The sequence below is a fragment of the Ascidiella aspersa genome, chromosome 4 (assembly GCF_963924565.1).
Source record: "Ascidiella aspersa chromosome 4, kaAscAspe10.2, whole genome shotgun sequence".
NCBI classification, from domain to species: Eukaryota; Metazoa; Chordata; class Ascidiacea; order Phlebobranchia; family Ascidiidae; genus Ascidiella; species Ascidiella aspersa.
This window is the reverse complement of record NC_139450.1, coordinates 28,229,904-28,257,842: the sequence shown is the minus strand read 5'-3', so window position 1 is coordinate 28,257,842 and position 27,939 is coordinate 28,229,904. Positions and strand designations below refer to the sequence as shown.

The window sequence follows — 27,939 nt, the reverse complement described above, 5'->3', positions numbered from 1 at the left end:
ACATATTTTAAATTAAGAGTCATTCCAATGAAACATTGCACAAACAAAATAATAGTAAATTATTTTTAGAGTATCAAATTTTCGAATAAAATATAATAGTGTTTTGCGTACTAAATAAAAAAATGGCTGGAGTACTTGCTAAAGCTTATCGTGGTCTTGCTTGTGGCCAATCCACTTTGAAAGGCATCACTCGATTTTATGCCAATGGTTTAAAAACCTATGAAAACATTCTTGTTGAAAAGAAGGGGAAAAATGGCTGCGTCGGCTACATTCAGCTCAACAGGCCAAAAGCGCTGAATTCGCTTTGCGACGCTCTCATAAGCGATGTCAACGATGCCCTCGGCAACTTTGAAACTGACAAAGATGTTGGCTGTGTCGTAATCACCGGCAACGAAAAGGCTTTCGCAGCTGGGGCCGATATAAAAGAAATGCAAAATAAAACCTTCGTCGATTGTATTTCCAGTAACTTTCTGGGCACTTGGACGAAGATCACCGAAAACAAGAAACCGATCATTGCCGCGGTCAATGGTTTTGCTCTCGGAGGTGGCTGTGAGTTGGCAATGATGTGCGACATCATTTACGCCGGTGATTCGGCGCAGTTTGGCCAGCCGGAGATTCTCCTCGGAACCATTCCTGGTGCTGGCGGAACCCAGAGGCTGACAAGGGTCGTGGGCAAGTCCCTGGCCATGGAAATGGTGCTGACTGGGAACCGCATCGATGCCCAAACTGCCCTGCAAGCTGGACTGGTCAGTAAAGTGGTCAGCAAGGAAAGTTTGGTGGACGAAGCAATCAAAACCGGGGAAAAGATTGCGAGTAATTCAAAGCTCATTGTTGGACTTGGCAAAGAGGCCGTTAACATTGCCTATGAAACTACTTTGGCCGAGGGAAACCACTTTGAGAAGAAACTGTTCCATTCCACTTTTGCGACTGACGACCGAAAAGAAGGAATGTCGGCCTTTGTTGAAAAGCGAAAGGCAAATTTCCAAGACAAATAAACTTGCAATAAATAGACTCGCCGTTTTTTGTTCCAATCATGTGGATTTATCTACAGTTCTAATAATAGAGTAGATGGTTATAAATTGTTCGCTTAAGTCTTGATTTACAATGCTTTTATGTAACCAAAAAAATGCCTAAATTGTAGGTTTATTCAAGTGCTTTACCTAATTATATTTGTGTAATTTATAGATTTAAACTTTTGATGGTTAAAAAGTTTGCTAAACTTCTAGCATTATAAGAAAAATGTGATTTGGCCAACACTCTGGGTCTCTGGTATATAAAACAGGTAAGTTCTATATAAATTAAAAATATTATTTTACTACTTGCATTTACAGTGCCTTTTTCAAACTATAAATATTTTATTATTGGATAGTTTCTGATGTGTTATATTAGTTGTTTAATAAAAATATGTACGTCAAAGCTTTTGAACTATGCGACAGGGGTCAAACAACAATTTTTAGAGATTGCAACCATTCATTCATGAATTTTCTGCATATTACACCTTTAAAAAATGACTGCCACAGCAAAAAGTTTCTGGATATAACTATCAAGCAAGAAGGATTGCCAAAACTTTTAATCAATTATAAAGCTCTACAAAATAAAACTTTGTAAAAAATCATTATCTATATATTTCTTTCCCTTTCTTATGCAGGCAAAAATGAGTATCGTTGACTTTTCTGCGACGCCTCACCACCACGCCGAGATACTAATCAACATTGAAATCATCGGCAATATCCAGGGGCGAGAATTGGACGCAGTGTTGGCAAAAATCAGAAAGCACACAAGACTTGCCATAGCTGATGCAGGGAGGGTTGTGTACTTCAGATTTCAGGTATGTATTTGTTTCTCTATACCAGAGGCGTGCAACATATGTCCTGTTAGCCACATCACATATTTGTGTTTTCATATAACAATCTGTTAAAGATTATCTTTTATTGTATATATGTTTACTTTAATCTGAATTGTAATTTTGATGCATTACACAAATCAATTGCCACACTGCTGTTCAGTTTAGTCTATGTGGCTACCCCCCATGTTCAGTAATAACATGCACTTAGTATTTTTAATGAAGTAATTATGCTTTATTTTCTCAAAATATAAAACTAACAGCTGTGTAATTTGTAAATGGACCTAATGAAATTTGACAGCCTTTTTAACAGTTTAGTTATATTAAGTGCAGTGAAATGATTGGTGTCACAAATAAGATTGTATTTTGCAATATTTTTTGAAAAACCTAATGTCCTACTCTATCCAAAAGCGAAGCCACATTTTTATACCCACGTAGCATTTGAAGACAACACTCAACACCATCCCCTGTTGTAATTTGTAAATTTTACAAAACAGAAAGGCAAAGAGAAGTTTTGAAATACAATACATTCCTGTCTGATGTTGTTGCACTACAATGAAGCAAAGAAATAATCTCAAAAATGGTTAAACCCTGTCATTTTTAAGAGTGGCTTTGTAGTAGATTATTCTATAAAATATTTGAGGCAAATAAATATAACAACTGGTATCCTGCAGGCCTTGTTGACTCCTAATATTTTTATCATTTTGCGATCTCCTTTAGTGGGATTCAGTATTGTAATGATTTGATTATTTTTTGTTAAGCTATTGCTTATATTTGGAAGAGTGAACCAATATTTTGAGGTTTTTTTCATGACAATGACTTTACTTGCTCTCATATAATTACTAGACTGGTACTTCACTTATGCAACAGGTGAATTGGACTGGGCCTTGACCAGTGAGTTTTTGCAAAAGACTTGACTTGAAGCTTATGTTAGTTGTCAAATGCCTTGATTGCTACTTAATTCATTCCAAAATTTGCAATACCTGTGGGATCAATGTGCACAATAGTTGACTATTGTTTGTTCAGGTTGGGGTTTCCCCGGATAATTGCAGATGGGGTACCTTTCAGCCTCACCGCAAAGCAATGGGCCTGGTAATCGTGGCTGGGTGTCCCACTGCAATGGATGTGGCGCTCATGCATCAGAAGTTCCAGAAAACCAAAGACTCCTTTGCAGAGTTTATCTTCGATTCGCGTTGCTTCATTTTTGGCATAGACAATGGTAAGAAGCGTTTACAATTTGCAAACTAGAAGTGTTGGCACCAAAATAAGTTTTCCTCCAAAGTTTATAATATTCATTTAATTCCATTATATTAAAAACGATTCAAATTGGGCCAACTTAAAAAGATGAATGATACCTACTCTAAAACCACTGACCCCAAGGTCACAAAGTGACCCACCACACATTTTTAATGACCCACTTGTCTCTCTAGAAATATTGAAGTTTTATTAGTCATTTTCAGGAAAGAATAAATATAAAAAAAAACAGTTCTTCGTTAGATAGCAGTATACTGTTCAAATCAGAGCTGCTCAATCTGTTGGTCGTGCAAAAGTGTTTTAGAGGTGAGGAGTAGGCCTACATTAAGTGCACTTCAACAAATCGCTGCAGGAAAGCAGACAACTAAAAGTATTTTGTTTATCGCTGTAAAACAAAGGGAGGCGACAGACTAAAAATTCTGAAAACCCTGGTGAAACCATGCTAGAAACTTTCTGCTGAACTCCTGTAATCCCATAAAAAATGCTGCAATTGTTAACTATTTAGGTTCTTAATATTTGGGGGATTCCAAGTTTGGAAATCGTCTAAAAACCTTGAATTAACAACCCAGACAACAACACTTAAAACGATGCAGCACCAAAGTTTCGCACAAAATTAGCATATAATTATATGTATGACCCACTTGCGCATTTTGTAAGGATTAAGGTCGTGTTTGTGACCCGCTCGATGAAGGTTCCCCATCCCTGCTCTAATACAATGCAACAAATTAAGAAAAACGTTAATATGGCTAGAAAAAGAATATACAAATTAAACCAAAAGTAACTTCTGTACTAGCCCAGTCTAGTTTTTGTTTTGTTTTTTTCAGTGATGTTGCAACAGAGTAAGGCTGAAGTTTCCCAGTTTGCTAATGCTGAAGCTTGGACGTCTTCCGACCGTGATATGAAGGAATTTCTCACTTCGGTCTTCTATGTACTTGAATCAAAAAGAGTGCTGCTTGCAAATGATAAATCCGACAGGTGTGAACAAAATGTGTATCATAATGACCAAATTAAAAATATAATACTTGTAACCAGAGCAGGGTCATGTATTTTTAAAGTGAAATATTTTCCAACCATGTATTGTGGGTGGATGAATTATTACGACACCCCAATGAGTGGATTGCTACCCACATTACGTTAGTTAATTATATTGACAAAAAACTAAAAATAAATATATATAGTATAACATACATATTTGTGAAATAAACTTTAAACACAATACAAGTTTTAATAGCCTTTTCCGGCTATATATAATAAATTTAGCAAGATTAAAAACAACTGGCTGTTTGTTTAGGCCTCCACTCATAACTGCCATTTTTGAGAACAACCAATCGTCCAACACGGACAGCGACAGTCGCAACCACAAAAAGAAGCACTTTGGAAGATGGAGAAAGCATCTGGCCGACGTTAGTCTGCTTGCTGGACTTCCATTGGAAGCATTGCAGAATCACAGAATCGCAATTGACGCTCTTAGCTTCATCAACGATCAGATTTGGCTTGGAGGTGCGTTTTTTGCTTTGCTGAGGTTTCAAACCCTGATTTAAGATTAATGGTTTACTTATTAATAAAATAATTGGTAATTCAAAGTTTCAAATGATTTTGAATAATGTTTATCTGGTGACGATTTAAGGTAGATTGGTGACCCTTGTTACACTGAAAAATGTTTCTAGTTCTAGTTTACTGATATAAATTTGGTGCAATTTTCTGCTGATTTCTTTATTTTAAAAATACCATATAGCTTTCCCAAAACAAAACAATTTTTGTATTTTTGTTAGTTTTTTTTTATATAGCATCATGCAACGTTAATGTGCAATATAAAAGTTAAATAAGTATATGTTCATAACTGTAATGTTAATTAATTTGTACTGGCTGTTGCCTGAAATGGCATTTAGTTGAATTTTCCATCACAAAAATAAATAGGTGCATTGGAGGGCCTGGCTATAGCAAGTGCAATTATCCTTTACCCCGAAGCCTCCGATTTTCCAGCTGCAGAACCCGAAGAAGAATCGCCTCAAGCAACTGTAAGTATTCTCTTAAATAACATTTGCTTTAATGTTTTTTTATTTATTTTTTGTATAGTGCAAATTATAGAGTTAACATACCTAAAAATGTGATGTTAACTTTGTTTTGCTGCCTTAAGTTAGTGGTTCCGAAACTTTTGCAACTCAAACTTAAGTTTTGTAAAAACAGTCTGCAAATGTAGTTACCCAAGTCACATAAAGCTAGCATTTATAAATTGTGTTATTTTTTTGGAATTTAATAGCAAACAGTTTAAAATGGTTTTGTGGCGTTATATTCCACTGACCTGTCTACCTAACTATTCAGCTCCAATATTGTTTTTCCGTAATCAAATAAACTTGAATTGAACTCATACTTGATTTATTGTGACTTAAATGCAGCCAAAACTGCTTATGATGCAAAAATTCAGTTGAATAAGACAAAAAAGAAATGTTTTTTGGTGTGGAAAGAACTGGACTAGAAAGAAAAAAGTAAAATTTATAACAGTCCAATTTTCGGCAGATAGTTGCAAACTTACAACCCGTACTTCGGGAACCACTGCCTTGAGAGAACAACAACAGAGAATAAACATATCATAGCCTAAAAAATGACAATTACCAAAAAATTATGTTATGCAAAGGCGACTAACACCCGCGGGCACCAAAAAAATGACTATTACCCAAAAATTAAGTTATGTAAATGTCTCGGTTATTGTCCAATTTCAGAAGCAAACCCTCGATCCACGAAACCTGATGTCTTCCAATGTTACCGGGGCCCCTTCCTTCGCCCACCTGCAGAAAAACTGCATCCAGTCTGAAGACGAACTTGTCGAAAAGTACAAAGATGCCGTTATCTGTTACACAAGGGTATTTAATGATTCATTAGTTTGCATGGTTTACACCTAGTCTTTGAATCTTTAGATATTTTTGAATCGATGTGCTTATTTAAAAGTTTGTAAAAAACATATTTTTAGAAGGTATTGAATATGTTTTTTGTGTGGCCTAGGTTATGTGTTCATAAAGTCCTGTATTAAAACGAATTGCCAAACTGTTTTCTATTGTGCTGACCAGGGCTTCAGAGTCGGACTCGGGACTCGGGGACTCGAGTAAGAGCACGTAAAACTACCGTCCCGAGTCCGACATGCGCATGAGTAGTACCAAATTTAAAAACTGATATGGCCGCCAACTGGAAGTTGTAAAGGTGGAATAGCATATGGTGGAATATTTTCCACCATGTATTGTGAGTGAATGAATTATACGACACCCCTATAAGATTTTCAGAAAAAAAAATGGATTTCTGAAATATCCACGTTATTTTAGTTACGAAAATTGGCGGAATACAGGCTCTAGAACAATGGCCGGACTCTGGACTCGACGAAATCGCACATTTGACCGGAGTCGGACTCGGGTTTATTTTTTTGCCGGAGTCGGACTCGGGTTTTTGTTAACCGACTCCGCAGCCCTGGTGCTGGTGAAGGCATTTATAATTTTAAATAGAATATTTTTTTTCGAAATGTATCAAATACACATTAAATGGTCAAATTTGTGTCAAAACATATAATGTATTTTTTTCCATACAAATCTGTTTATGGAACTGATCTTTTTGTGTCAGTGAAGTGTCTCCAGAGAAAGCTTTTTTCTTATATTTTGCAGTGCAGAGATATGGCCATAGTGGAGGTTGAGGCTTGCATCAAAGCGACTAAAGTGCTGGCGGTTTTAAACAAACCCTTAAAAGCTGCCGAGTTCATCCAGAATGCCATTTACATCGGGCTGGACATCACACATGCCGAAAGAATAATAAAGTATGCAAAATAAATAACAAGCTAAAAAGTGTTTGGCGTATAACATGTAAAAGTACTTTTTTTTAAAACACAACTTTTTTATGATCTTGTCAGAAAGCAAATTGTTTTTCATATTATAATTTGAATTGTTCTAAAAAATAACCTGAAATGTGGCATCTGATAAAACAAAGGCCATGTGTTGTAACTGCTTATTTCATATATCTGTGTATCCTTTTTTTGTCAGGTACGATTGCATGGCGAACTTGTACAACAAGATCAACTTCCACCGAAAGTCTTCTTTCTACAAGCGAATAGCAGCCATGCAATGTGTGGCACCCAACCTTGAGCAACCCGACTGGTTTGGGGTAAATTTTTTAACTTGATGGCAGTGTTTTGGTATTATTTAAGTAAACATTTTGAATGTTGTAATAAGAAAATCAAAGTCCATACAAAAGTAGGTATTATTTTGAACGTTTCGTATAACTCTAGAAACGTTCAAATTGATGCCTACTGCTGTGTGGGTTTTGATATTCTTATTACGTCTTACAACAACCCCAAAACCATTATGCTTTATTTTTTTAATGTGATTTATTGTTTAGAATTTTTTGTTGAATTCAATCAAAAATAAAAACATAACAAAATTTCTTGTCTAGAAGTATGGATCTGTCAAATGTGTTTTATTCTAATATTAATATTAATCTGATAACGATAAAAGTAACATTATCATCTTGACAGAATCTTAATTTTCCCACCTGTTCAGCTGTGCTATTCAAATTTTCTGTCAAAGGTTTTAAAAATTATGTTTAAAGATCTCACGAAAGCTATCAGTTTTTTGGCCCCGGTCGAAATACTACCAACTACTGCAAAAAGGTATCTACCGGGGAACAAGTTCTAAATTTCGGCCACTCAAACTCTGGCCTTGGTCACCAAACTTTAACAACCTCTGTCTATATAAAAAAACATTCAAGATAGATATATTTCTTGCAATACCGATAACAAGTATTTTGTGCGAAAAGTAACGCCGATACCAAATAACATCACAACTATGCTCCAAAAAGCAAAATCGTTAAATTTTAAACGTTTTTTATTACCGATTAACGTACAAGTGCTGTTTTATATCGCAGTCATGGCTGAAATTCCTATATTACTTTGATATAGCAGTAAAGATTGGAAAACAAGATCAACTCAAACTTAAAATATGAAATTGACGTAAACGGCTTGACAGTGTTTTGCTTGCGTTTTTTGCCGCAGAACTTCCTTACATTTGTGTGATCAATATTTCCCAACAGCCTATAGCAGGGGTGTCCAACAGGCGGCACTATTAAAAAATGACACGCAAGCCCACCAAAAATACCTCATTTGTTGTTCAGCCAATTATCAAAAAATACTAAACTTGTTATACAGCCAATTGCATTTCACCTAATTATATAGCTTGTTGTGGAGAAACAATCAAAGTCAGCTACTGATACATATAGATGCAGTAATGCGCATTGCTATTACGCCTGACCTATAGCCTTGTTTTCTTTTGCGAGAAAAAAATAAAAAAACGCCATTTCGTATCAGACGAATATCGATATTAGCAGTTGGCATCGAGTATAAGATCCAAAGATTGCTTTCCGACAATACCGATCGTCCCCTAATTTAACACATATAACTTACAATCCGATTTTTCTATTTCAGTGCAACCTCCTTTTGCAAGGTACTCTCCTTGGAAGCAAGTTGGACCTGACCAGCGACATGGGGATTCCCGGTGAAAAGGAGGCAACTCCTAACCGGGGGTGGCCCCAGATCCAGCTTCGGATCATGCACGAGCTTATCTTTGCCTCTCGAAAGATCGGGGACAATCAAATGGCCAACAGGTTAGAGGGAACACACAATAATACCTTAAAGGCGACAATATCCTCAACAAAATAATCTATTATACCATACTGAGACTAACGACTTGATAAAGCTTAATACACAGTAATATCTACGACTGAAACTGCTCTAACGAGCAGTACTTCTCTAACTCTTCTGGCGTACAGCAGCCTATAGAGAAGATAATAGATTGCGGCACTCCATTTGATTTTTCAATGTCACGATAAATCAAGTTAAAACAATATGAAAAATTATGAAAAAAATTATGAAAAGAGAGTTTGCAAATCAGATGGCCAACAGGTTAGAGCAGTATTTCTAAACCTTTTCTGGCCTACAGCAGCCTTTATAGAGAAGATAATAGATTGAGGCACTATTTGATTTTAATGTCACGATAAATGAAGTTAAAACAATATGAAAAATTATGAAAAAAAATTATAAAAAAAGAGTTTGCAAATCAGATGGCCAACAGGTTAAAGCAGTATCAACCTTTTCTGAGCTACAGCAGCCTATAGAGAAGATAATACTGTAGATTGGGGCACTCCTATTTGATTTCAATGTCACGATAAATGAAATCTAAACAACATAAAAAAAAATATGAAAAAAAATTGTAAAAAATAATTTTAAAACTAAGGTGAATTTTCTTAAATAGTGAAAGATAATTCCCGATTGCTGTTTTATGGAGTGTCCAAAAATATATCGACTAGTTAAGTGGGTATCTGACCGTTACTATAAATCTGAGGAACTATCCCAGCATTACCTTTTGAGCCACTCTTGAAAATTAAAAATTTATATTAAACTAAAACAGCGGTTCTAAAACAGTGGCTCCCAAACGTTTTTAGCTTGCGGCACATAAAAAATCGCGGTAGACTTTTTAGAATGTCTCGAGGCACACTAATCAGGCAAGTTGAAAATCACAGGTTTTAAAAGCCTCGTACTTTGTTTTGAATTTCTGCAACGTTACGCTATTATTTTATTCAAAACAGTTTTCCGCTCTGGTACTAAATACTATATACCTATCGCCAAAAGCACATTCCCCCAAAAGCGACATTTTAAAGTAAAAGGGCCTGTTAAACATCTTGGTTAGCTTAGTAATTATTTGTTTCAAAAAAAAAAAATAAAAAAAAAAAAAAAAATAAAAATTTTACTGCTTATTTATAAAAAAAATTTACTACTTATAGAAGCTAGGTCAACATCGTGCGAATGTGAAAAAATGTATTCTCCCCAATCTTAACTATAACATCAATGTTGTCAGCTTGGGGCCATCTAAATGGCAAAATATAAAGCCGTATGCTGTATTTCCCGTTGGCCTGGCTATGCTGTTTTTCAATGTTAGGAGTGCTGTATTTTTGTCCTCATACTCTTTGTTTAACAGGGATGTTAGCTTAACCGAAAAAAGTAAATGTTTTACTGATAAGCCGGTTTATGTCCTTTGGCGTTTGGCAGTTTTCAGTCTGCTCTTTTAACAACCTTACATGCCTAATGCTTACGCACTGAACAAGGCACAACAAGATGCAAGTTGTTTTCACGGTTCTTTTATGCTTCTACAATCACTATTTTATGTGATTAAACATACAATTTCTGTTTTTAGGATGTTTGTTGTATGTACACTACACCATACTACTCATAAGAGTCGTTAAAAAAAACACTTTTTTTGTCGAATTTCAGTGGGGACCCCCTGGATTTGTTAGGTTGCGTCTAAAAACCCTACAAACCAAAACTGAGCATGTTTGGTTTAGTATTGACCGTGCTACGTCAATTTGAAAAATTCAGATTTTATGTATAAATAAACGTGTTTTACAGTTTAAAAGTGAGTATAGTCACGGTAAAAACGTGACATTTCAACAACATTTGTTACGAAAATTTTTTTTTACCATGTTTTCATCTACTTTAGGTAAGTAATTGATATAATTGTGTGAATACTAATGCACTATTTTATTGATTTGGTGTCATGTCTACCGCATCTACATTATTTTAGAACTAAAATATCTTATCATCAGTTGGCATCATTTGTTGCCAAAATACTCCTTTGCTACAATCTAGAAACCACTGTTTGTTTCTCTTACCCGACTTCCAGGTACACGGTTTACTTGCTGATGAAGATGCACAGGCATCTAACCGACGCCGAGATCAAGGAGTACTGCGTCAACCTGGAGGCATCCTCCAGTCGAATCAGCCAGAATAAGGAGGCCGAGCTGCTACAGCTGCAAGACGGAACGATTCTGCCTTCCCTTAGCCTCTACAGTCTGCCTATTGTCCGGTGAATTGAAATTTTGGTCTTCGCAGACTAGTGGTCTTTCGTACCATTACGCCTAATTAACACCTAATGCAGTTGTTCTTAAACTTTTTTGAAGGATGCCCTAAAAATGTTTTCACTTCTTGTGAACCAGGGTAGGCGTGGGATTTTTAGAGATGACGTCATACATTGATGTCATGAAGCAAGTAGACCTAGGAAACCTGCTGTTTTCAGTTCAACAAATGTGAAACTGAAATGAAAAAAAAGTATTTAAGAAACTTTTTTTAATTAAAACTCTTTTTTTTACAATTTTTTTTTCTTCAGGCCTTCGTTGAGCCACTCAAATTAGTCCACGAGCCCCAGTTTAAGAACCCCTGACTGACCTAATGTATATCAATTATTGTAAAAAATTGCAAAATTTGTGGTTATTTAATGACAAATACTAGAATGACGTAAGAATCTACATTTAAATAAACGATTAAATGTTAAACAGCAATCGAAAGACTGTGCTATTTGGCGTTAAAAGATAGTTATTTCAAGGTCACAATTTTGTAACATTAAAGTTGACGAAGCCAAACTATAGAAGGGGTTTTAATCAATTCAGATATATTAATATGCAGCGATGTCGCGCCACAGCCGTTGCAACTACCCCTTCGACCTGCCTTGCTTCGAACTGGCGAAACAACCAGCAGCGTTTTCCTTTTCTCGCCTTTCGCCCAGCAAGGCGCCAACGACGATTCGGACACTATCAGTGAGTCCTACTTGTGTTTAGCTTGCATTGGCCTATACAGGGGTGCCACTTGACGCAAAGTCTTTGTATCTTTAAAAGTCTTTCAGTTTCTTTGAATTGATTTGTGGGTTGAAAAGTCATTGAAAAAACCTATGTTATTCCTAAGAGTCTTTTAAGTTAAGCGGTAAGTAAGTGCGGTTAAAAAAATATTTTTTACTTATTTTTGTTTTGTGTTGACCATGGCATGTATACTGTTTTATTTCCGAATTGCATTGAAAAACGTAAAGCGAACCAATTTTAGGTATTTGAAATGCTATTAATTTTCTTTGATTGAATGTCAACTGTGTGGCAACGGTCATCCTTGACCTAATAAAGCCACAACCTTTAGATTGGTCCTGTTAACTCCTGAAAACTTATTTTCTAAAAAATCATCCATGAAATAAATAATATGTGATAAACTTTAACCTTTTTAGAAAGAAATGGGAAACCAATTTTCAAACTACTAGTTATTGTGTTGGCCATTGCATTTATACCCTTTCGATTTCAAAGCAAACTCAATAAACGTCTTTTAAACCGTTGAAAACTTTACATTTTATTTGAAAAATCTCAATATGGCAGCCCTATCCATCCTTTATCCACCCTTCAAAAAAAAACATCCTATATTTGTAAAATTTATCTTTTCTATGTCCATTTATCCGAACAAAAGTTTGTTGATCATGACATTGAAACTGTTTTACAATCAATTTAAGTTATATTCAAAACAAGTAGAGGGCACCAATTTTAAACCATTAAAAACTTTACATTTTATTTGAAAAATCTCAATATGTCAACCCTATACATCTTTTATCCACCCTTCAAAAAAATACGCAGAATTCATATTTAACTATACTAATATAAATAATTATATATATATATGAAAATAACTATATATTTCCTCTTTTATTTCTCTTTTTTTGATGTTTTTATTGCAGCTGTGGTATAAAAAGTCTGTCATCTCAAATGCCACTTAAAGTTTAATCAAAAAGTACAGTTAACTCGGAAATCTCAAAAAAAAATTCACGCAGATTTCCAATGGTGCGTGAACACTCTGGCTGAAATCACTCTCAAAGTCACCAACCCCCTATCCTCGCACCACGTGCGTATATCCCGTCTCAAGCTCATCTGCGAGATCAAATTGCCCGACAAAAGTCCGCAGAAGGACTTCGACTGTCACTCGGTGGCGCTAGACATACCACCCGCTGGATGCGCTGACGTCACACTGGCCTTGGTGCCCTTAAAGCCGGGAAGGATACATGTCAAGGGTAAGAGGACTAACCAGTGTGCTAGAAACACTTTACTTAAGTGTGTGGTATGTACGGGTGAAGTGTTTCAGCTCTAGCTTGTAAGGCTAATTTAGCTACGAATAAAAAGGCGCACGTGTTATTAACCAGTGTTTAAGAAAGGCTTTACTTAAGTGAGTGGTCTGTAGGGTTGAATTCCTTCAACTTTCTAGCTTGTGGGTTAATTTAGCTACGAATAAAAAGGCGCCCGTGTTACTTGCTGCAAAATAAAACAATCTATAAAAGGGCGAATCTTTTGGAATCCAAAACCATTGACGGCAGGTTTCTGCTTGTTGACCACTGTTCCGCTGACGCGTATATAAACAATAAAACTCAAAGTTAAAAAACCCGAGTAAAACCAGGCTCAGACATTTTTTAAAGGAATATAAAATTAAGCCCTTTTATAGATTGGTTTGTATTTACCTTTTATTTGTGTTATTTAACTTCCTTCTCGAAATAGCATGTTGAAACAAGCCAGAAAACAACAAACTTTAATCATTTTTTGCCTATGCTCTTGTAAAACAAGCTCTTGAAATTTTCTAATTAGTACACAAAAGGGACACTGGGATCTTAGTTGAGATAGCTTACCATAAATTTTGTCGTTGCAAATTACCTAAATTCTGAACAAGGTTAACTTCAAACGCTTTTGTCTTGTATGCCTCGGATCCGCGTCTTTTACCTTTGCTTCAAATTTCCACCGTTAAAAAATGTTTTTGTTTTTGTTGAACTATTTTTTAATCGAAATGCAAGCTAATCAGACCTAAGAAAGCGTGGCCATTAGCAATAATTCATGGTACTTGTATCGTTACGGAACAGCAAATTTATCCCCCCACAACGTAATTTGTCAAGTAAACAACTATAGGATCCTTTATTATATGGGTCGAAAATTATTTTTCGGAAATGTTTGTTTTTTGTGGAAAATACGAATAATAAATTGTTAAGCTTGATTTTTAACTTAGGATAAAATAAGAATAAAATTATCTTTAAATATATATTTTGTTTGTAAAATTACCCAAAAAAATATTTCTCATTTTCTTTACCATAAGATCAACACTGAAAATGTATCCCTTGGTAAACTACCCCGTTTGCCATTAAGTCATAAGTTAAGCCTGAAATTTTCGCTTTGTATCTGTTTTTGCTAGCAGAAACCAGTTTAAAAAATAGAGATCATTGCTAACTTATCGTCCATTGAACTACAGGTAAGTAAACCTGTTGTGTGTACTTCATTGCAGGTTACGAGTTCGTGTTGTTCGGAGTTCGTTCCAAGTGTCTTTTCTCGAACATTCCTTGGATCAAAGTGGACGAGTTTGAGATTGAGGTCATACCAGAGCTACCCTTGCTACAGGTGGGGAATAATTTTGCTACAGGTAGGAAATAATTTTGCTACAGGTGGGGAATAATTTTGCTACAGGTAGGAAATAATTTTGCTACAGGTGGGGAATAATTTTGCTACAGGTAGGAAATAATTTTGCTACAGGTGGGGAATAATTTTGCTACAGGTAGGAAATAATTTTGCTACAGGTGGGGAATAATTTTGCTACAGGTAGGAAATAATTTTGCTACAGGTAGGAAATAATTTTGCTACAGGTAGGAAATAATTTTGCTACAGGTAGGAAATAAACGATCTATATTGTTTTACCAAGTCTGGTTCTCAATCTAGGAGTTCACCTCTTTTACCTACCCGAGAAAATATCGGGAAACACGATATTTACAACTAAGTAAATATATTCGGCAAACAGTTCGTTTTTGGTTACAACGAAGTTTAAAATATTTTATTCAAGAATAAGTTGCTTGTTGCGGCTCTTACATACGAAAATAACACTTTATTTACAAAGATATACCTAATTGTTCTTCAAATTAAAAAATATTTACGTTAACACCATTTTTTTTATTTAAGATTGAGAGAAATTGGTGCAAAGAATGTTAAAACGGTTCTGTTTTTGTAGAGCAGTTTGTCCAAGTGATTTTAATGTTTGTAAACAGTTTATTTCATGTGTTATTCAGAGGAACTCAAGCTTTCTGTCTTCCGAAGCCCAGCGGATAAGTGTCGGCATGTATCCTGGAGAAAGGTGTGTGGAGAATTTAAAGCGGTTAATTGAATATTTCTCGAAAAAGACTTGTGATGCGCACACGGTATATTTTAAAGCCCCTTTATTTTCCTCAAACGTCTCAGACTTTAACACAAATTGATGACTTTCTTTTCCTCCTCACTTATTATTTATCTTGCCATCACGTTTATCTTCATACCATCTCAACACTTTCCTTTTCGCATCACCATCTTATTCTTTTTAACCACTATTCTCTTTTTACGTATTTTGCTTCTTCTCTCCCACCCTATCTAATTTTAGTACTCTTATATTTTTCTTCCTATCTTCTCTCTGTTCACTCTTATCCGCTAGATCAGGGGTTATTAACCAGAGGTACATGTACCCCTTGGTGGTACGAAGCACCAAAGCAGGGGGTACGACATGTAGTGTGAAATTATGCGCTATTTAGGCATATTTGTGAAAAATGCGTAGTTTACGAAAAGCAGCAACAAAAAATCCATTAGTAGATTGACCGATTGTTTGTGTGTTTTAAGTATTGTTGAACTTACAAGACTGTTTTTTAATGCATGCTTTTAACACGTTATTTATAAATACACTAAGTTTAATTTCTACTTTTACAATTTTATTTACTTCCGTTAACCATCGTAGACAGGGGTGCGAGAAAATTTTATGGAAGTTCAAAGAGTACGAGCGCAAAAAAGATTAAGAAACACTGCTCTAGATGATCGTTTTCTTTCTTACCCTTACCCTTATTTTATTTTTCCTATGCAAATACCTGCGGCCAGCGCCTGACCGTGATGCGCGATTTATCTGTAACCATCTTATCCTTGTTGCCACATCTTTTCGTTTCCGCCTTATTGTCTCCTTGCTCAATGTTCTCCGCCTTGTCTAATCATCACTGAAAGTTGATGTCGACCGAAGTCTTCATCAGTTAACAGTCCATAAACACAATGATGGTTCACAAAAATAAGTGTACAACTATAATTTACACCGCAACAAAAGTAGTTGTTAACAGAAACACGGTCACGTCTAAAATAAAGGACACGAAGAAGACACGTTTCTGCTCGAGGCAAAGCGCGCCAGTAGGAGTGCTCAATGTTAAATAAGATAAAATATTAAAAGGTTAGCATCACCTCAACAGCTCATCTTCTCATACTTTATCTTGCTCTCCACATCTCTTTTTCTCCTCCTTCATGATGCTTTTACTTCCTCCCAGACAATACCTGGAGGTATCCCGAATGCGATACTCTGGCTAAGATCGTGTCATCCTTATCCTGTTTTCAAATCTTCCTATCTTATCTTACCGTCCCTACATCTTCTTCCGACTCATCCAGCTTGCCTTTGTCTCCATACTTAATCCTCAATCCTCCTTAATAATGTTCTCTCGTGCCAAGATCTGAATGTCTCCCTGATGCGGGATTCTGGCTAAGGTCAAGTCTTTCTCTTGTTCCTATCTTATCTTACAGTCCCTACATCTTCTTTCAAATCATTTAGGTCGCCTTTCTCTCATTACTTAATCCACTTTTCATCACTAATCTTCTCTCTTCCTCAGCCAAGATCTGGATGTGTCCCTGATGCGGGATTCTTGCGAGAACCGTCTTCCAATCGACTTCGTCGAGCTCAAGTCCTCCGTCTCCACGCCAACATCTTCCCTGCCTCCAGGTTCTCGGAAAATAATCGACTCCGAGTCCTGGCTCCGGCTCTCCTGCGAGGACCTCCACCTGCCGCTGTTGCCAGGGAAACAGAAGAGCCTGAAAGTGAAGCTGGTGGCCGGAAGCGAGAACCTGGCCGACGACAAACCGATCGCAAGGAAAAGTAAGTAATAAGTATAAAAAAGCGCTTACGGACGCGTATGCGTTGCTGGAATACCAGTGCAAGTTGATTTCTCGCTTTTCTGTAAGTTTATACTTACGTTTACGCACGCAAAAAGCGTTTACGGACGCGTATGCGTTGCTGGAATACGAGTGATGGTTGATTCTCGCTTTTCTGTAAGTTTCTACGTACCTTTACGTGCGACAAAAACGCTTACGGACGCGTATGTGTTGCTGGAATACGAGTGATGGTTGATTCTCGCTTTTCTGTAAGTTTCTACGTACCTTTACGTGCGACAAAAACGCTTACGGACGCGTTTACGTTGATGTAATATCATGATGCGTAATTTCTCGCTTTTTAGTAAGTTTCTACGTACGTTTCGTATGCGAAAAAGCGCTTACGGACGCGTATGCGTTGCTGGAATACGAGTGATGATTAATTTCTCGCTTTTTTGTAAGTTTCTACGTACGTTTACGCGCAAAAAACACATACGGACGCGTACGCGTTGCTGGATTCTAGTTTGTACTTGATTTCTCCCTTTTCTGTAAGTTTCTACGTACGTTTTGCGCGCAAAAAACGCTTACGGACACGTATGCGTTGCTGGAATACCAGTGATGGTTGATTTCACGTTTTTTGTAAGCTTCTACGTACGTTTACGTGCGCGAAAAAGCGCTTACGGACGCGTATGCGTTGAGCGAATACCAGTGATGGTTTATTCTTGCTTCTCTGAAAGTTTCCACATACGTATACGAGCGCGAAAAAGCCCTTACGTATGCGTGTGCGTTCCTTGATTACCAGTGATGGTTGATTTTACGCTTTTCTGTAAGTTTTCCAAGAGCCGTAAGTCTGATTTTCGGGCTAGGTTAAATTAAATGGCGCGGTAGAGACATCACGTTCTTAGAAAATATTTTCCTCAAAGCCTAGACCAGAGTCACCAACCTTTTTTCGAAACAGGCCGTAAATTATAGAGCCTGACCATCGCTGACCGGATAGCTGTTGGGGATTTACGATCGCGGGCCGGATACAAGTCTTTTTGTCCACTTTTATCAAGTTAATTATCGTTCTACAAAAATACAAATAACTATCCAATTCCACATTTCAACTGTAATTCACCTTCGTTAAGGAAATAGGTTCGAACCAGATTAATATCCGTAGTTTGGTGCAGTGTTTTTTTTAAGGTGTTTTGGACCGAAACGGTCCCCCAAATTTCTCCAGCGGTTTCCCAAATTTTGGACTTGCAACTTTTTGGTATTTAAATGAAACACTTGCGGTCTCTTAAAACTACTTAGCGGTCACCCAAACCAAACCTTAAAAAAAAACCTGATTGGGTGACCCCTGGTCTAGATATTTAGTTTTCGAACTTCGAAATATAGCGAAGATTTATTTTTGCCATAGCATTGAATTTAAATTATTAAACTCCTAAAAATTTTACTCTTTTGTTTTTTGTCTTCGATGTTTTCATTGCAGCTGTGGTATAAAAAGTTTGTCATCACAAATGCCGTTTATAGCCCATTCAAAAAGTAAAGTTAACTCGAAATATTATAACCCAATTACAGTGCGGGTATTTATAAACGCGTGAGCGGGGCACTACTTCGGGCAAGCAGGTTTCATAACGATCCGCCCTTTTATATAAACCGAATAATAATTTCGGTGGTCAAGTTGAGTTCTGCCATCCTTGCGATTTGTGTACAACGTTTACCATTTAACAATACAATCAAAATTTCCTTAAAAATTACATTCCACACTGGCTACATTTTGTAGGCTAACACGCGATAGATTCGTGCCGTGCAGTCTGCAGTAGGTAGTTTCTCCATCCTTGTTCCTACTCTACTTGGCAATTGCTCGGGCAATAACGTTACATAAACACCACACAAAATCAGACTGGCCAACCTAAAACAGCGTCCGACCCAAGACCAGGGTTCACCAAAATTGGCCTGTGTGCCAGATTCTGCCCGCAGAGTTAATTCTACCGGCCCAAGGCATATTACCTTAATCATCTTAATGAAGACACAGTTAAAATGTTGTCGGACCCAATTCAGAACTCAATTTTAAAGAAATGTTCAACTGAAAGACAATTTATAAAACCTGTAACAGTTTTTGTTGCCAAGTTGTTTAGATTTCTTTTATTTAGATAATAATCAAATTAATAAAGTTTGACAACAAACTTTAAATCTGGCCCGCTATCGTCAATCCTTACAATAGCCAGGGCCTTTATGACAAAAATGTTGGCGGCTCTTGCCCTAGGCAAGATGTAGTGTTTAAACCATCGCTGACTGTTTTGTGTGATCAATTACCGAGGGGTGCTTGATGGCTAAGGTAATTTCCAACGACAGTGTAGGTACTATTGCAGGATCCATTGGGCAATACTGCAATATGAAAAGTTACAAAAATCCTTTCGTTAAAGGCCACCTTCTAACTCTCATTAACGAGAAATTGGAATAACTAAAAATATCGTCCTACAAGACGCGTTGTCTAAGACCAAACCTAGCCCATCACAATTTTATGCCTTATTAAACAATTGTCTGTCGTCTTTATGCAGCTTCGAAAGTATGCGACGGGCAAATCAAGATCCGCTACTCTGGTGGGAAGGCGGTTGATGCCAACTGGTGTCGCGAAATCGCCATCGACATACGGGCTAAACTACATCCAGGACTCTTCGTCGAGAAACTTTACGTTGAACCTGCAGAGAGGTGAGTACTGATTGATGGAAATATAACGTAACCCGTTAAGAGAAATCTGTCGTGAATGTTAAGGTTAGTTCACACTAGACGCGTTTTGCGTATGGCGTTAGTATCTGGCGCAAAACACTAGCGTCGTCCAGTTCACACATAACGCGTTGCCAGCGTTAACGGCAAATTTCCTCGCTTCTAACCGAAAGCGTTGAAATATTTTAACTTTCCGCAACCAGCAGCGTTTTTTAAACAAACGCTTTACGATAATGGCAGACGCGTCTATAAACTTTCGGGAGAAAAAAAGAAACAAGTGTAATCCGTGTATCACGAAGCAAAGTGCCCGCGTTTTTAGCATACTTCGACGCTTTTCAGCCTATACCAAGAATTGTTTCGCTCTATTAATTTACAACTTATGATCTTTATTAGTCTACACCAGTGTTTCCCAACCTTTTTTACACTAGTGCCCCCTCGAGCTCAATATTATTTCATATCGCCCCCCTCATCTTGCTTTACGGTAAAGTATTACATTAATCGTTGTCTAACATCATATTGTCTTCACTTTCGTTTCGATAAGCTGTCAGTCATATTTTGGTTATCTAACATACATTCACTACAGGAAGTAATACATACATTATTTCACCAGGTTATGTCTTTAAATATACAAACATTTTGTCACGTATAAAACGGTGAAACGCAACAGCAACCAACAACTTAACATAAGAAAGCCAATTATTGCGTAACAATGATCGGGAAACTACTACAAATTCGCAGTACGGAAGTTGCCATTTAAGGTTAAAAGTTACCTAAATTGCTGTTTGTTAGTATTTTATGTGAACTTTTTATGAAATGTTTCCGTAAGTACTTTCATGTAACGCCCCCTTATGTGCGTTCAGCGCCCCCCAAATGAGAAAAAGACCCAAAACGCCCCCTTGTAACTCGTCAACGCCCACAAGGGGGCGGTACCGCCCACGTTTGGAACCTCTGGTCTACTCTACAGTCATAATGGCTTGAAGTTGTAGCCTAGTTAGACGACAGACGTAGAACAGTTTTTATCGTCAGAAAGAGGGTATTATAACAGGCGACAATCATTCCGTCTCAATAGCCAACATTGCCATGCACTTCATCGTTGAATCGATCGCAGACACGTTAGGCACGGCTAAAATCTTCAAGCGTTTTATTGATGACATCATTTTCATATCCATGGGGGTCAATACCACGCAAAGAATTAGATCTGCGCTTTTGTCGGCATTCTCCAACGAGGGACTGCAATTAACATTTCGGGTTTTTTGTTCGGATTACCCTAAATACGACGTAGAATTTCTCGATGTGCTTCACGCTCACTCTAAGACGGCTTCACTAGGATTCACAACTCGGGACAACGTTAAGATCACAGCAAAAAATAGATGTTTTTTGCATGGCTCCTCTTACCATCCATTGCATATTTACAAATCTATTGTGTTGGGTGAAGCAAGCCGCCTCAGGAGGCTTAATGAATCCGATGAGGACTACCACCGAAATCTGGAGCAACTGAAGATGAAATGCAGGAAGTCCTGTTTTCCCGCTGGCCTCACGGATTACAACCTTAATGAGGCTAAATCGTGGACCGAGAGACTCCGACACACTAAAGAAAAGACGAAAGACCGTGTTGTCGCATGGGCTACTCCATTCGCTCATCTACTCAGGCTCTCAAACAAAGAAAAGGCGCTCGAATCACGAGTTAAAATAGTATACAAAAGGAATACATTTAACTCAGCAACAACAAACGACAACGCAGCGCTGCTTCACCACTACGCAACCTACCATGGCGAGAAGTTAAAGAAACATCCGCATATTGCCGAATGTTTTACGGTCATTTTCGTTGAAGAGCCAGACACCAGCAAGCTCGATGAATGTGAGGCTAAATGGCTCAAACTCACCAGAGCCTCAATTAACATTCAAAAAATGATATTACCCCAAATTCGGTAGCCTTTTTATATATATTTTTATATATATCTTTGCGGATTTGTGTTTTCGTTTTTGCGTTGTGCTGTTCCATTTCGGAATGTGAGCCATATCCGTTTTCTTGTCCAACTGTGGTTTTAGGTTTGCTTTTGCCTTTCCACCTTTTCTTATCTACCATGTTTTGCTACGTCACTGATTCTCATACCGCTTCCCTCTGGGCCGTGTTTTTATCAGTGGCTTTCTGTGGCCGCTACACGTATCGCATGCTCCTTTTGCTTTTGTTTTACAGTAGTGGTTGGGGTTTATACGCAGACTGTCTTTGTCTTTGTTCATCTTGGATGTATTTTATTAATTTATTTTACATTTATATTTTAATATTTTAATATTTTAATTTTTTACTATTTATTTGTACAGACAAACTGATGATGCCATTTATAGGAGAAATGCATATTTGTATTAAAGTTTTAGACCTTGCTGACAGATTTTTGTTCGGAGCAGTGCGCTTCTCAAGCTTTTATTAATAAATTTTAGAACTTTTATCGTCGGCATTATGTGTTCTGTTGGAGGGCCAGATTCTGTTGTTAATACACATACAAAGCTAATAGTGAAGTAATTGGCATTTTGTGTTCCGAATCTAAATTTCTCCTCCAACCTTCACATTTTCTTTTCATTATAAAAACGACTTTATAAGTCTAATTTTCCTATTTTGCTCTAAACTATTTATGTCACGTCCCATATTCGTGTTTTTACCTTTCAGACAAGAATGCTGCAAAGTCACGGTGGTCGTCATAAACTTTTCCAAGCACGTCTTCGACTTATCGTGGAACGAAGGGGCGCAAGAAACTGTGGAAAGAAAGGTAGAAGCAGAAAATTTTCAGAGAAATTTCCTTTATGGAAACGCGCATAAGAGATTAAACTTTGTATAACACCTAAAACTCTCTTCAGCTAAAGCATTAAAAACCAGAAATCAGACTTAAACTACTTGTATTTACCTTATTTTACTTCGATATTCACTATTCACCCTTTTTTAAGGCACAAACCCTTCTTTTAAGAATAAATAATAATAAGTCTATAGAGTGTTGCGTTAAAAGCAAGGCGTATGATCAAAACACACCTAATTATAATGTGTCTCGAATTTTATACCCAAGTGTTTAAATTGACCTTAAATATTTTAGGGGCCCAAGAATGTAGAGTAAACGTTTTAGAATTATTCACTTAATAAACATATTGAAAATTTCTACAAAAACGTTTTCTTAAAATCACACTCCACAACTAAAAGCTTTGCTAAACAATAAACAAATTTTGGAGCAAAATGGTTGGAGGTTGTAGTAAGACGTAATAAGAATATCAAAGCCCATACAGAAGTAACATCTGTTGAAAATGAATAAAGACATATTCGAAACGTTTAAAATGATACCTACTTCTGTATGGGCTTTGATATTCTTATTACGTCTTAAAACAAATTACTTCTATATCCCGACAGAATTGTAGCGTGGAGCCGGACGAACAGCACACTCTAGTGGCGATGATGCCGACCATCGACTTCAAGATCTCCAACGAATCTCAGGAGAAGAGTCGCTCTTGGAATCCTCCAACCTCCTCCAGCCAAACCAGTGATCTACAGACCAGACTGAGCAAACTGCTGGACGTTAAGTGGGAGATAAAGGGTAAAGATGTTACTTGTTGTTTTATTACGATATTTTTGCGCAAACGCATTTGATTACATGCCCATTCTTACTAAGATACCATGTCGATTTTCCATTCTAACTAAAGCAGGGCTTCTTGAACTTTTTTTTACCGCGGACCCCTAAAGTTTTTTTTTACCTCGCGTGGACCACTGTAGGCGAAAAAAATTCAAAAATAACGTCATAAATTGACGTTGCGGTACCAATAGACTTCATAAATTTGCTGATTTTGGTCGAAAAATGTGGATTTAAGAGGAGTCTTAATACATTCAGTGCAAAACTGTCATTTTTATTTAAATTGTTTCAATTATTAAATTGATTCTTCTTAAATATACACTAATATTTCAATTAGGCCTTCATGGACCCCCTAAATCTAGTTCACGGACCCCAAGAGGTCCATGGGCCCCAGTTTAAGAACCCCTGAACTAAAGGTTGTCCTGTACTAAACATTTTAATTTCATACCGATATGTATTTTCGACAAAAGATATTGCCGTTTGGTCATACCTATTTTTAAACCTATTGCTTTGCTTAATTTTTTTAGTTACCGGTATTTAAATTGAAAGTCTCCTGGTAAGGTTGAAACGTTTTGAAAAAACTCAAATATTTCGTGTCTGTAGTTAGTATATTATTAACAAAAGTACTGTCAACTTTTCGATGCAATCAAGTTTTAATTCACTAGAAATTCGAACTAAACTATTCATACGATTTGGATAGCGTGAAAAAAAACGTAAGATGCGACAACTGATATTTCCCAGATCGAAGTGACCCTCAAATATATGAAACTGGATCAGAATTCATAAAAAAATACAGAATAGTGAAAAAAAGTTAATCTTTCTGTGCCCAAGTTTCAGCTCTTCTATCAAGGTCATCTGAAAGTTAATTCACTCAAAATTAATAATATCCTTGTAACATGCAGACTGAGGCGTTTACTAAAAGGAAAATACAATATATCTAATAAAGTAGGATCATTAGTTTCTGTAAAATTTAAAATTCTTTGAGCGAAATCATTAATTACCCAACAAAATAGAACATTAAAAAAAAACTGTTAATCAGAAGATAACCCTGGTCAACAAAATTTCACTTTTTTTAACAAGAGTGAGTATTTTATCTTAGATTTATTTTTTGCGCTGATTTCGAACAAATCTTTAGCTTTTCTCTAGCACATTACATTTTTAAGATATCGTCAAATTTAAATTTGCCGAAAAAACACATTGAAAACAGTACACAGCTATGAAATATGGCCCTTAAAAACGTTTACGTATTATGTTTTACACATGTAATTAAGGTCATCACCATAGAACTTTTATCAGGTGTTTTAAATTATTCCCCCCTTCTAAAATGCTAGGTGACGATATTCCATAGTTTAAAATGTTGTTTTTTTTGGTTTTATTTTGAAAATTTTCCCAACAGGCAACGGTCGTCACGGTTCGCTTGACACGTCTAAACTCCCGCTGTCACGTGATTGTGTGGTGAACCTGATTCGTCCTCCAGTGAACTGGCGCTTCTTTTTGAACGACGTTGACGTCACACAAATCAAGCGCTATGACGCGACAGTCGGCGAGCCTTGTTACGTCACAGTGACGATTCGCAACACGACAGGTGAATTTTGTTTGTGTCTATGATTTTGTCTAATATTGAAACGTCAGCATTTAAGTTTTCTTTAATTGCAACCAACATTTTTTAGTCAGATAGCCGAAAAAAGTGGTGAAACATGATAAACAAAACAAACATTGATATTTTTATGGTTTTTCAGTAAATCATCGGTTTTTTTTGTTTTAATAACAATTTTTCTTATGTGCAGTTTTCTTATGTGCTATTCTCAATATTTCTTCTTTAGAAGATAAATGTTTTGCTATAGCTTGTAGATCGTGATGGTTAATTGTGTTCCACGGTATATTAAACAAAAAAGTGATTAAAATGCCTTTTCACCATTAATTACACCTCGATTAAATATATCCACAAAATTTTTGGATCAAATAAAATAACATGGCCGGCTTAATAAATTTAAGAAAATACATTTACAAAACATTTTAAAAAAAATATCGCATTAATACACCGAAGAAAAAATATATTAACGAAACGTGTTTTAAAGAATAGCTCAATAAAAATTATTTGCAAAACATATTTTATAGAATATCTCATTCTTAAATCTGAAAAAATATACCTGCAAAATCGCATTAAAACATCTGGAAAAAAAATATATCGAAAAGTTGCTTTAGCAGTGATACAACGCATAAATTAAGTTTGCCAAAACAACTTTTTACCAATGTTAAGTTTGGGGTAACCAACTTGACTTCTTCTTTTCTGCTTGAAGACTTCTGCATCCCGCTCGTCGACGTGGACCTCGAGATCTTCCAGGATCAGATGAACGGCTTCCGGGAGTGGAACATGGAGGATTGCGCTCTTTGCCTCGGAGCTCAGTCGCAACGCTTTGAACAGGTCAGAGCTCAGTCAATTGTTGTTTTCTTAATGCAAGTAAATAGGGATGTTCAAGTTAGAATGAACTTCGCCGCAACGCTTTGAACAGGTCGGAGCTCAGTCAATAATTGTTGTCAATGCAAGTACAATGCACGACCTCTAAATAATTAGGTGTGAAAAATAATAAGAAATGTCGATTCCTGGCATATTATTTTTAATTTAAATTTCTTTTATTTTTTTGGGGGGGGGGGAATCATATTATACTCTATAATTGAACAGGTCATAGCTAAGTCAATAATTGTTGTATCTCAATCCAAAGTGATGACCTAGAATAACGAATTATGTTACCTTTTTAATTAATTTAACTTCTATTGCTTTTTGGGGTTGGGCTAATCATAATATACTCTATAGCTGAAGAGGTCAGAGCTCAGTCATAATTTGTTCTCAATGCAAGTAAATAGGGAGACAATATACTAACTCGAGAATATTAGATGTCGAATCTAAAATAATGAACCTAGAATATTGAATCCTGGTATATTTTTATTAATTTAACGTTTTTTTTGTTTTTAGGGTAGGGGGGTAATCATAATATACTCTATAGTTGAACAGGCCATAGCTTAGTCAATAATTGTTATATCAATGCAAGTAAATATGGATGTTCAAATTAGAATCCCAGGGGATTCCAGAATATTCGTTTTCCAATTTAGAATAAGAATTTCAGAATGTCGAATCGTATTATACTTTTATTAATATAACTTCTATTTTTTTTTGGGGGGGGGGGACATAATTTACTCTATAATGGTAGAAATTAATTGCAAAACACTTTGCTAACATATGTTTATTATATTTTCTTGCCCCTCGCGTATGTACAATCAGGCGCAACCATCCACGATAAAACGAAAACAAAAAAAAAACGGATTCCAATTGCCCGATATAAAATGCTCAATCGGATACGTATCGAAATTGGATTCTTAATTAACACATACCGCTATAAACATTTCACCACTAATTTATTAGCAATTCTGTTGGGTGCAATTCAATTATGTTGTTTAAAGATGGTCGTTAATTCTTGTATTCACATATGTTTCACCACGGATGATAAACCTTTGTGTGCATCTTTTAGGACCACCATAGTTAATATTTAATTAGCAGCCATTAGGAACTTGATAAGTTACAGCCTCGATCATACACAGCCTTCAACAGAAAAAAGGTTGTACTATATCTTTATGTTGAAAACAGTGACCCAATTTCGTCTCTCGTCTTTCATTTGTCTCTCGTCTTTCAAGTCTTTCAAAAATCAAATATTTATAATCATGTCACCATAAGCTGCGTTCCTGGCCTCAATCACCTATATGGGCACACACTCAATCAAATGACAGCTTGGATAGTCAAAGAATACGGTGTTGCTGCCAGGCATTGTTTCGCTGAAATCAAAGTCGTTTACGTTATGCAATCTTACGTTGTGAAACAACTGCCTTAAAACAGTGTTTCCCAACCTTTTTTGCGGCGAGACCAAAAAAATATTTTTCCCCAAAGATTAAAGCCGGGGCGAGCGTCGATTTCGAGGCCACCGTTATTTTTCTCCTGCGAGGTCGCTTTCTGCTCCGGCTCCATCGCGCCGCCTCCTCTTCTATCCTTGAGTCCTCTGCGCAGCTCAAGTTGAGGAGGACTTCTTCCAGCTCCTCCACGGAGAAGGAGAATTTCCACAACTTCTCGCCTATAGTCATGGTCAGCGCCGGAGTTTCCGAACCGGAGAGATGAGAAACACTTTCTGTGGTACGCGGTGTTTTTTTTTGTGAACAAAGCTATTATATTTTGGAGATTATTTCTACTTTTTTTAAACCGGATACCACATTTGGGTTCCTGTTATAAAATACCTAAAAGGTCGCACATTGTTATCTTCCGAACTACGCTAAGGTTGGTCAAAAGTTGCGATTTCCATTTGGGGGAAACTACACATTAACCACAGGTTTTCTGTTTGTGATGATGCAAAGAAATACACACTACATTTAAGTAAGGTACAATCTTAAGGCAAACCTAACATAATAGGAACAGTATAAAATTTGAAGAAGGATCGATTCTTATTCGAAAGGGCGAATTGTACTAAGCACCCAATTATTTTTGAAGAAGATATTTGCCAACTATAGAAGTTGAAATATCAAGCTTTCAATGGAATCAAATATCCGCAACCCTTCTATCCTGTTTGTTTCTTATTTATCATCGCCCATATTGTGCTGTGCTAACCCAGAGTGCTTTCGTAACTTGTATCGTACACAAAGTTTCTGACACTGCGTTGTATTTCGTGTCTGAGCGCTACTTTTCAAGTGCAATAAAATTTACTGGCAAACCGA

The 27,939-nt window shown here is 36.6% G+C and overlaps 2 protein-coding genes across 2 annotated transcripts; both read left to right on the top strand.

Annotated features, from left to right (window-relative positions):
* Nucleotides 1–73: 73 nt before the first annotated feature.
* Nucleotides 74–1,186, top strand: LOC146157306 (enoyl-CoA hydratase, mitochondrial-like). The gene has a single exon (XM_083386519.1). The coding sequence runs from the start codon at nucleotides 123–125 to the stop codon at nucleotides 993–995; it is 873 nt and encodes a 290-aa protein (XP_083242645.1). The 5' UTR covers nucleotides 74–122; the 3' UTR covers nucleotides 996–1,186.
* Nucleotides 1,184–27,914, top strand: LOC146157305 (trafficking protein particle complex subunit 9-like). The gene is made up of 22 exons (XM_083388164.1): nucleotides 1,184–1,282; nucleotides 1,649–1,828; nucleotides 2,870–3,062; nucleotides 3,922–4,072; nucleotides 4,389–4,597; nucleotides 5,015–5,109; nucleotides 5,818–5,958; nucleotides 6,745–6,893; nucleotides 7,117–7,237; nucleotides 8,553–8,731; nucleotides 10,804–10,986; nucleotides 11,583–11,713; nucleotides 12,757–12,993; nucleotides 14,244–14,356; nucleotides 15,016–15,080; nucleotides 16,612–16,874; nucleotides 19,411–19,561; nucleotides 22,242–22,341; nucleotides 22,968–23,151; nucleotides 24,581–24,769; nucleotides 25,485–25,609; nucleotides 27,125–27,914. Exons 2-22 carry the CDS (start codon nucleotides 1,655–1,657, stop codon nucleotides 27,347–27,349), a joined length of 3,378 nt encoding a protein of 1,125 aa, XP_083244290.1. The 5' UTR covers nucleotides 1,184–1,282; nucleotides 1,649–1,654; the 3' UTR covers nucleotides 27,350–27,914.
* Nucleotides 27,915–27,939: the final 25 nt, after the last annotated feature.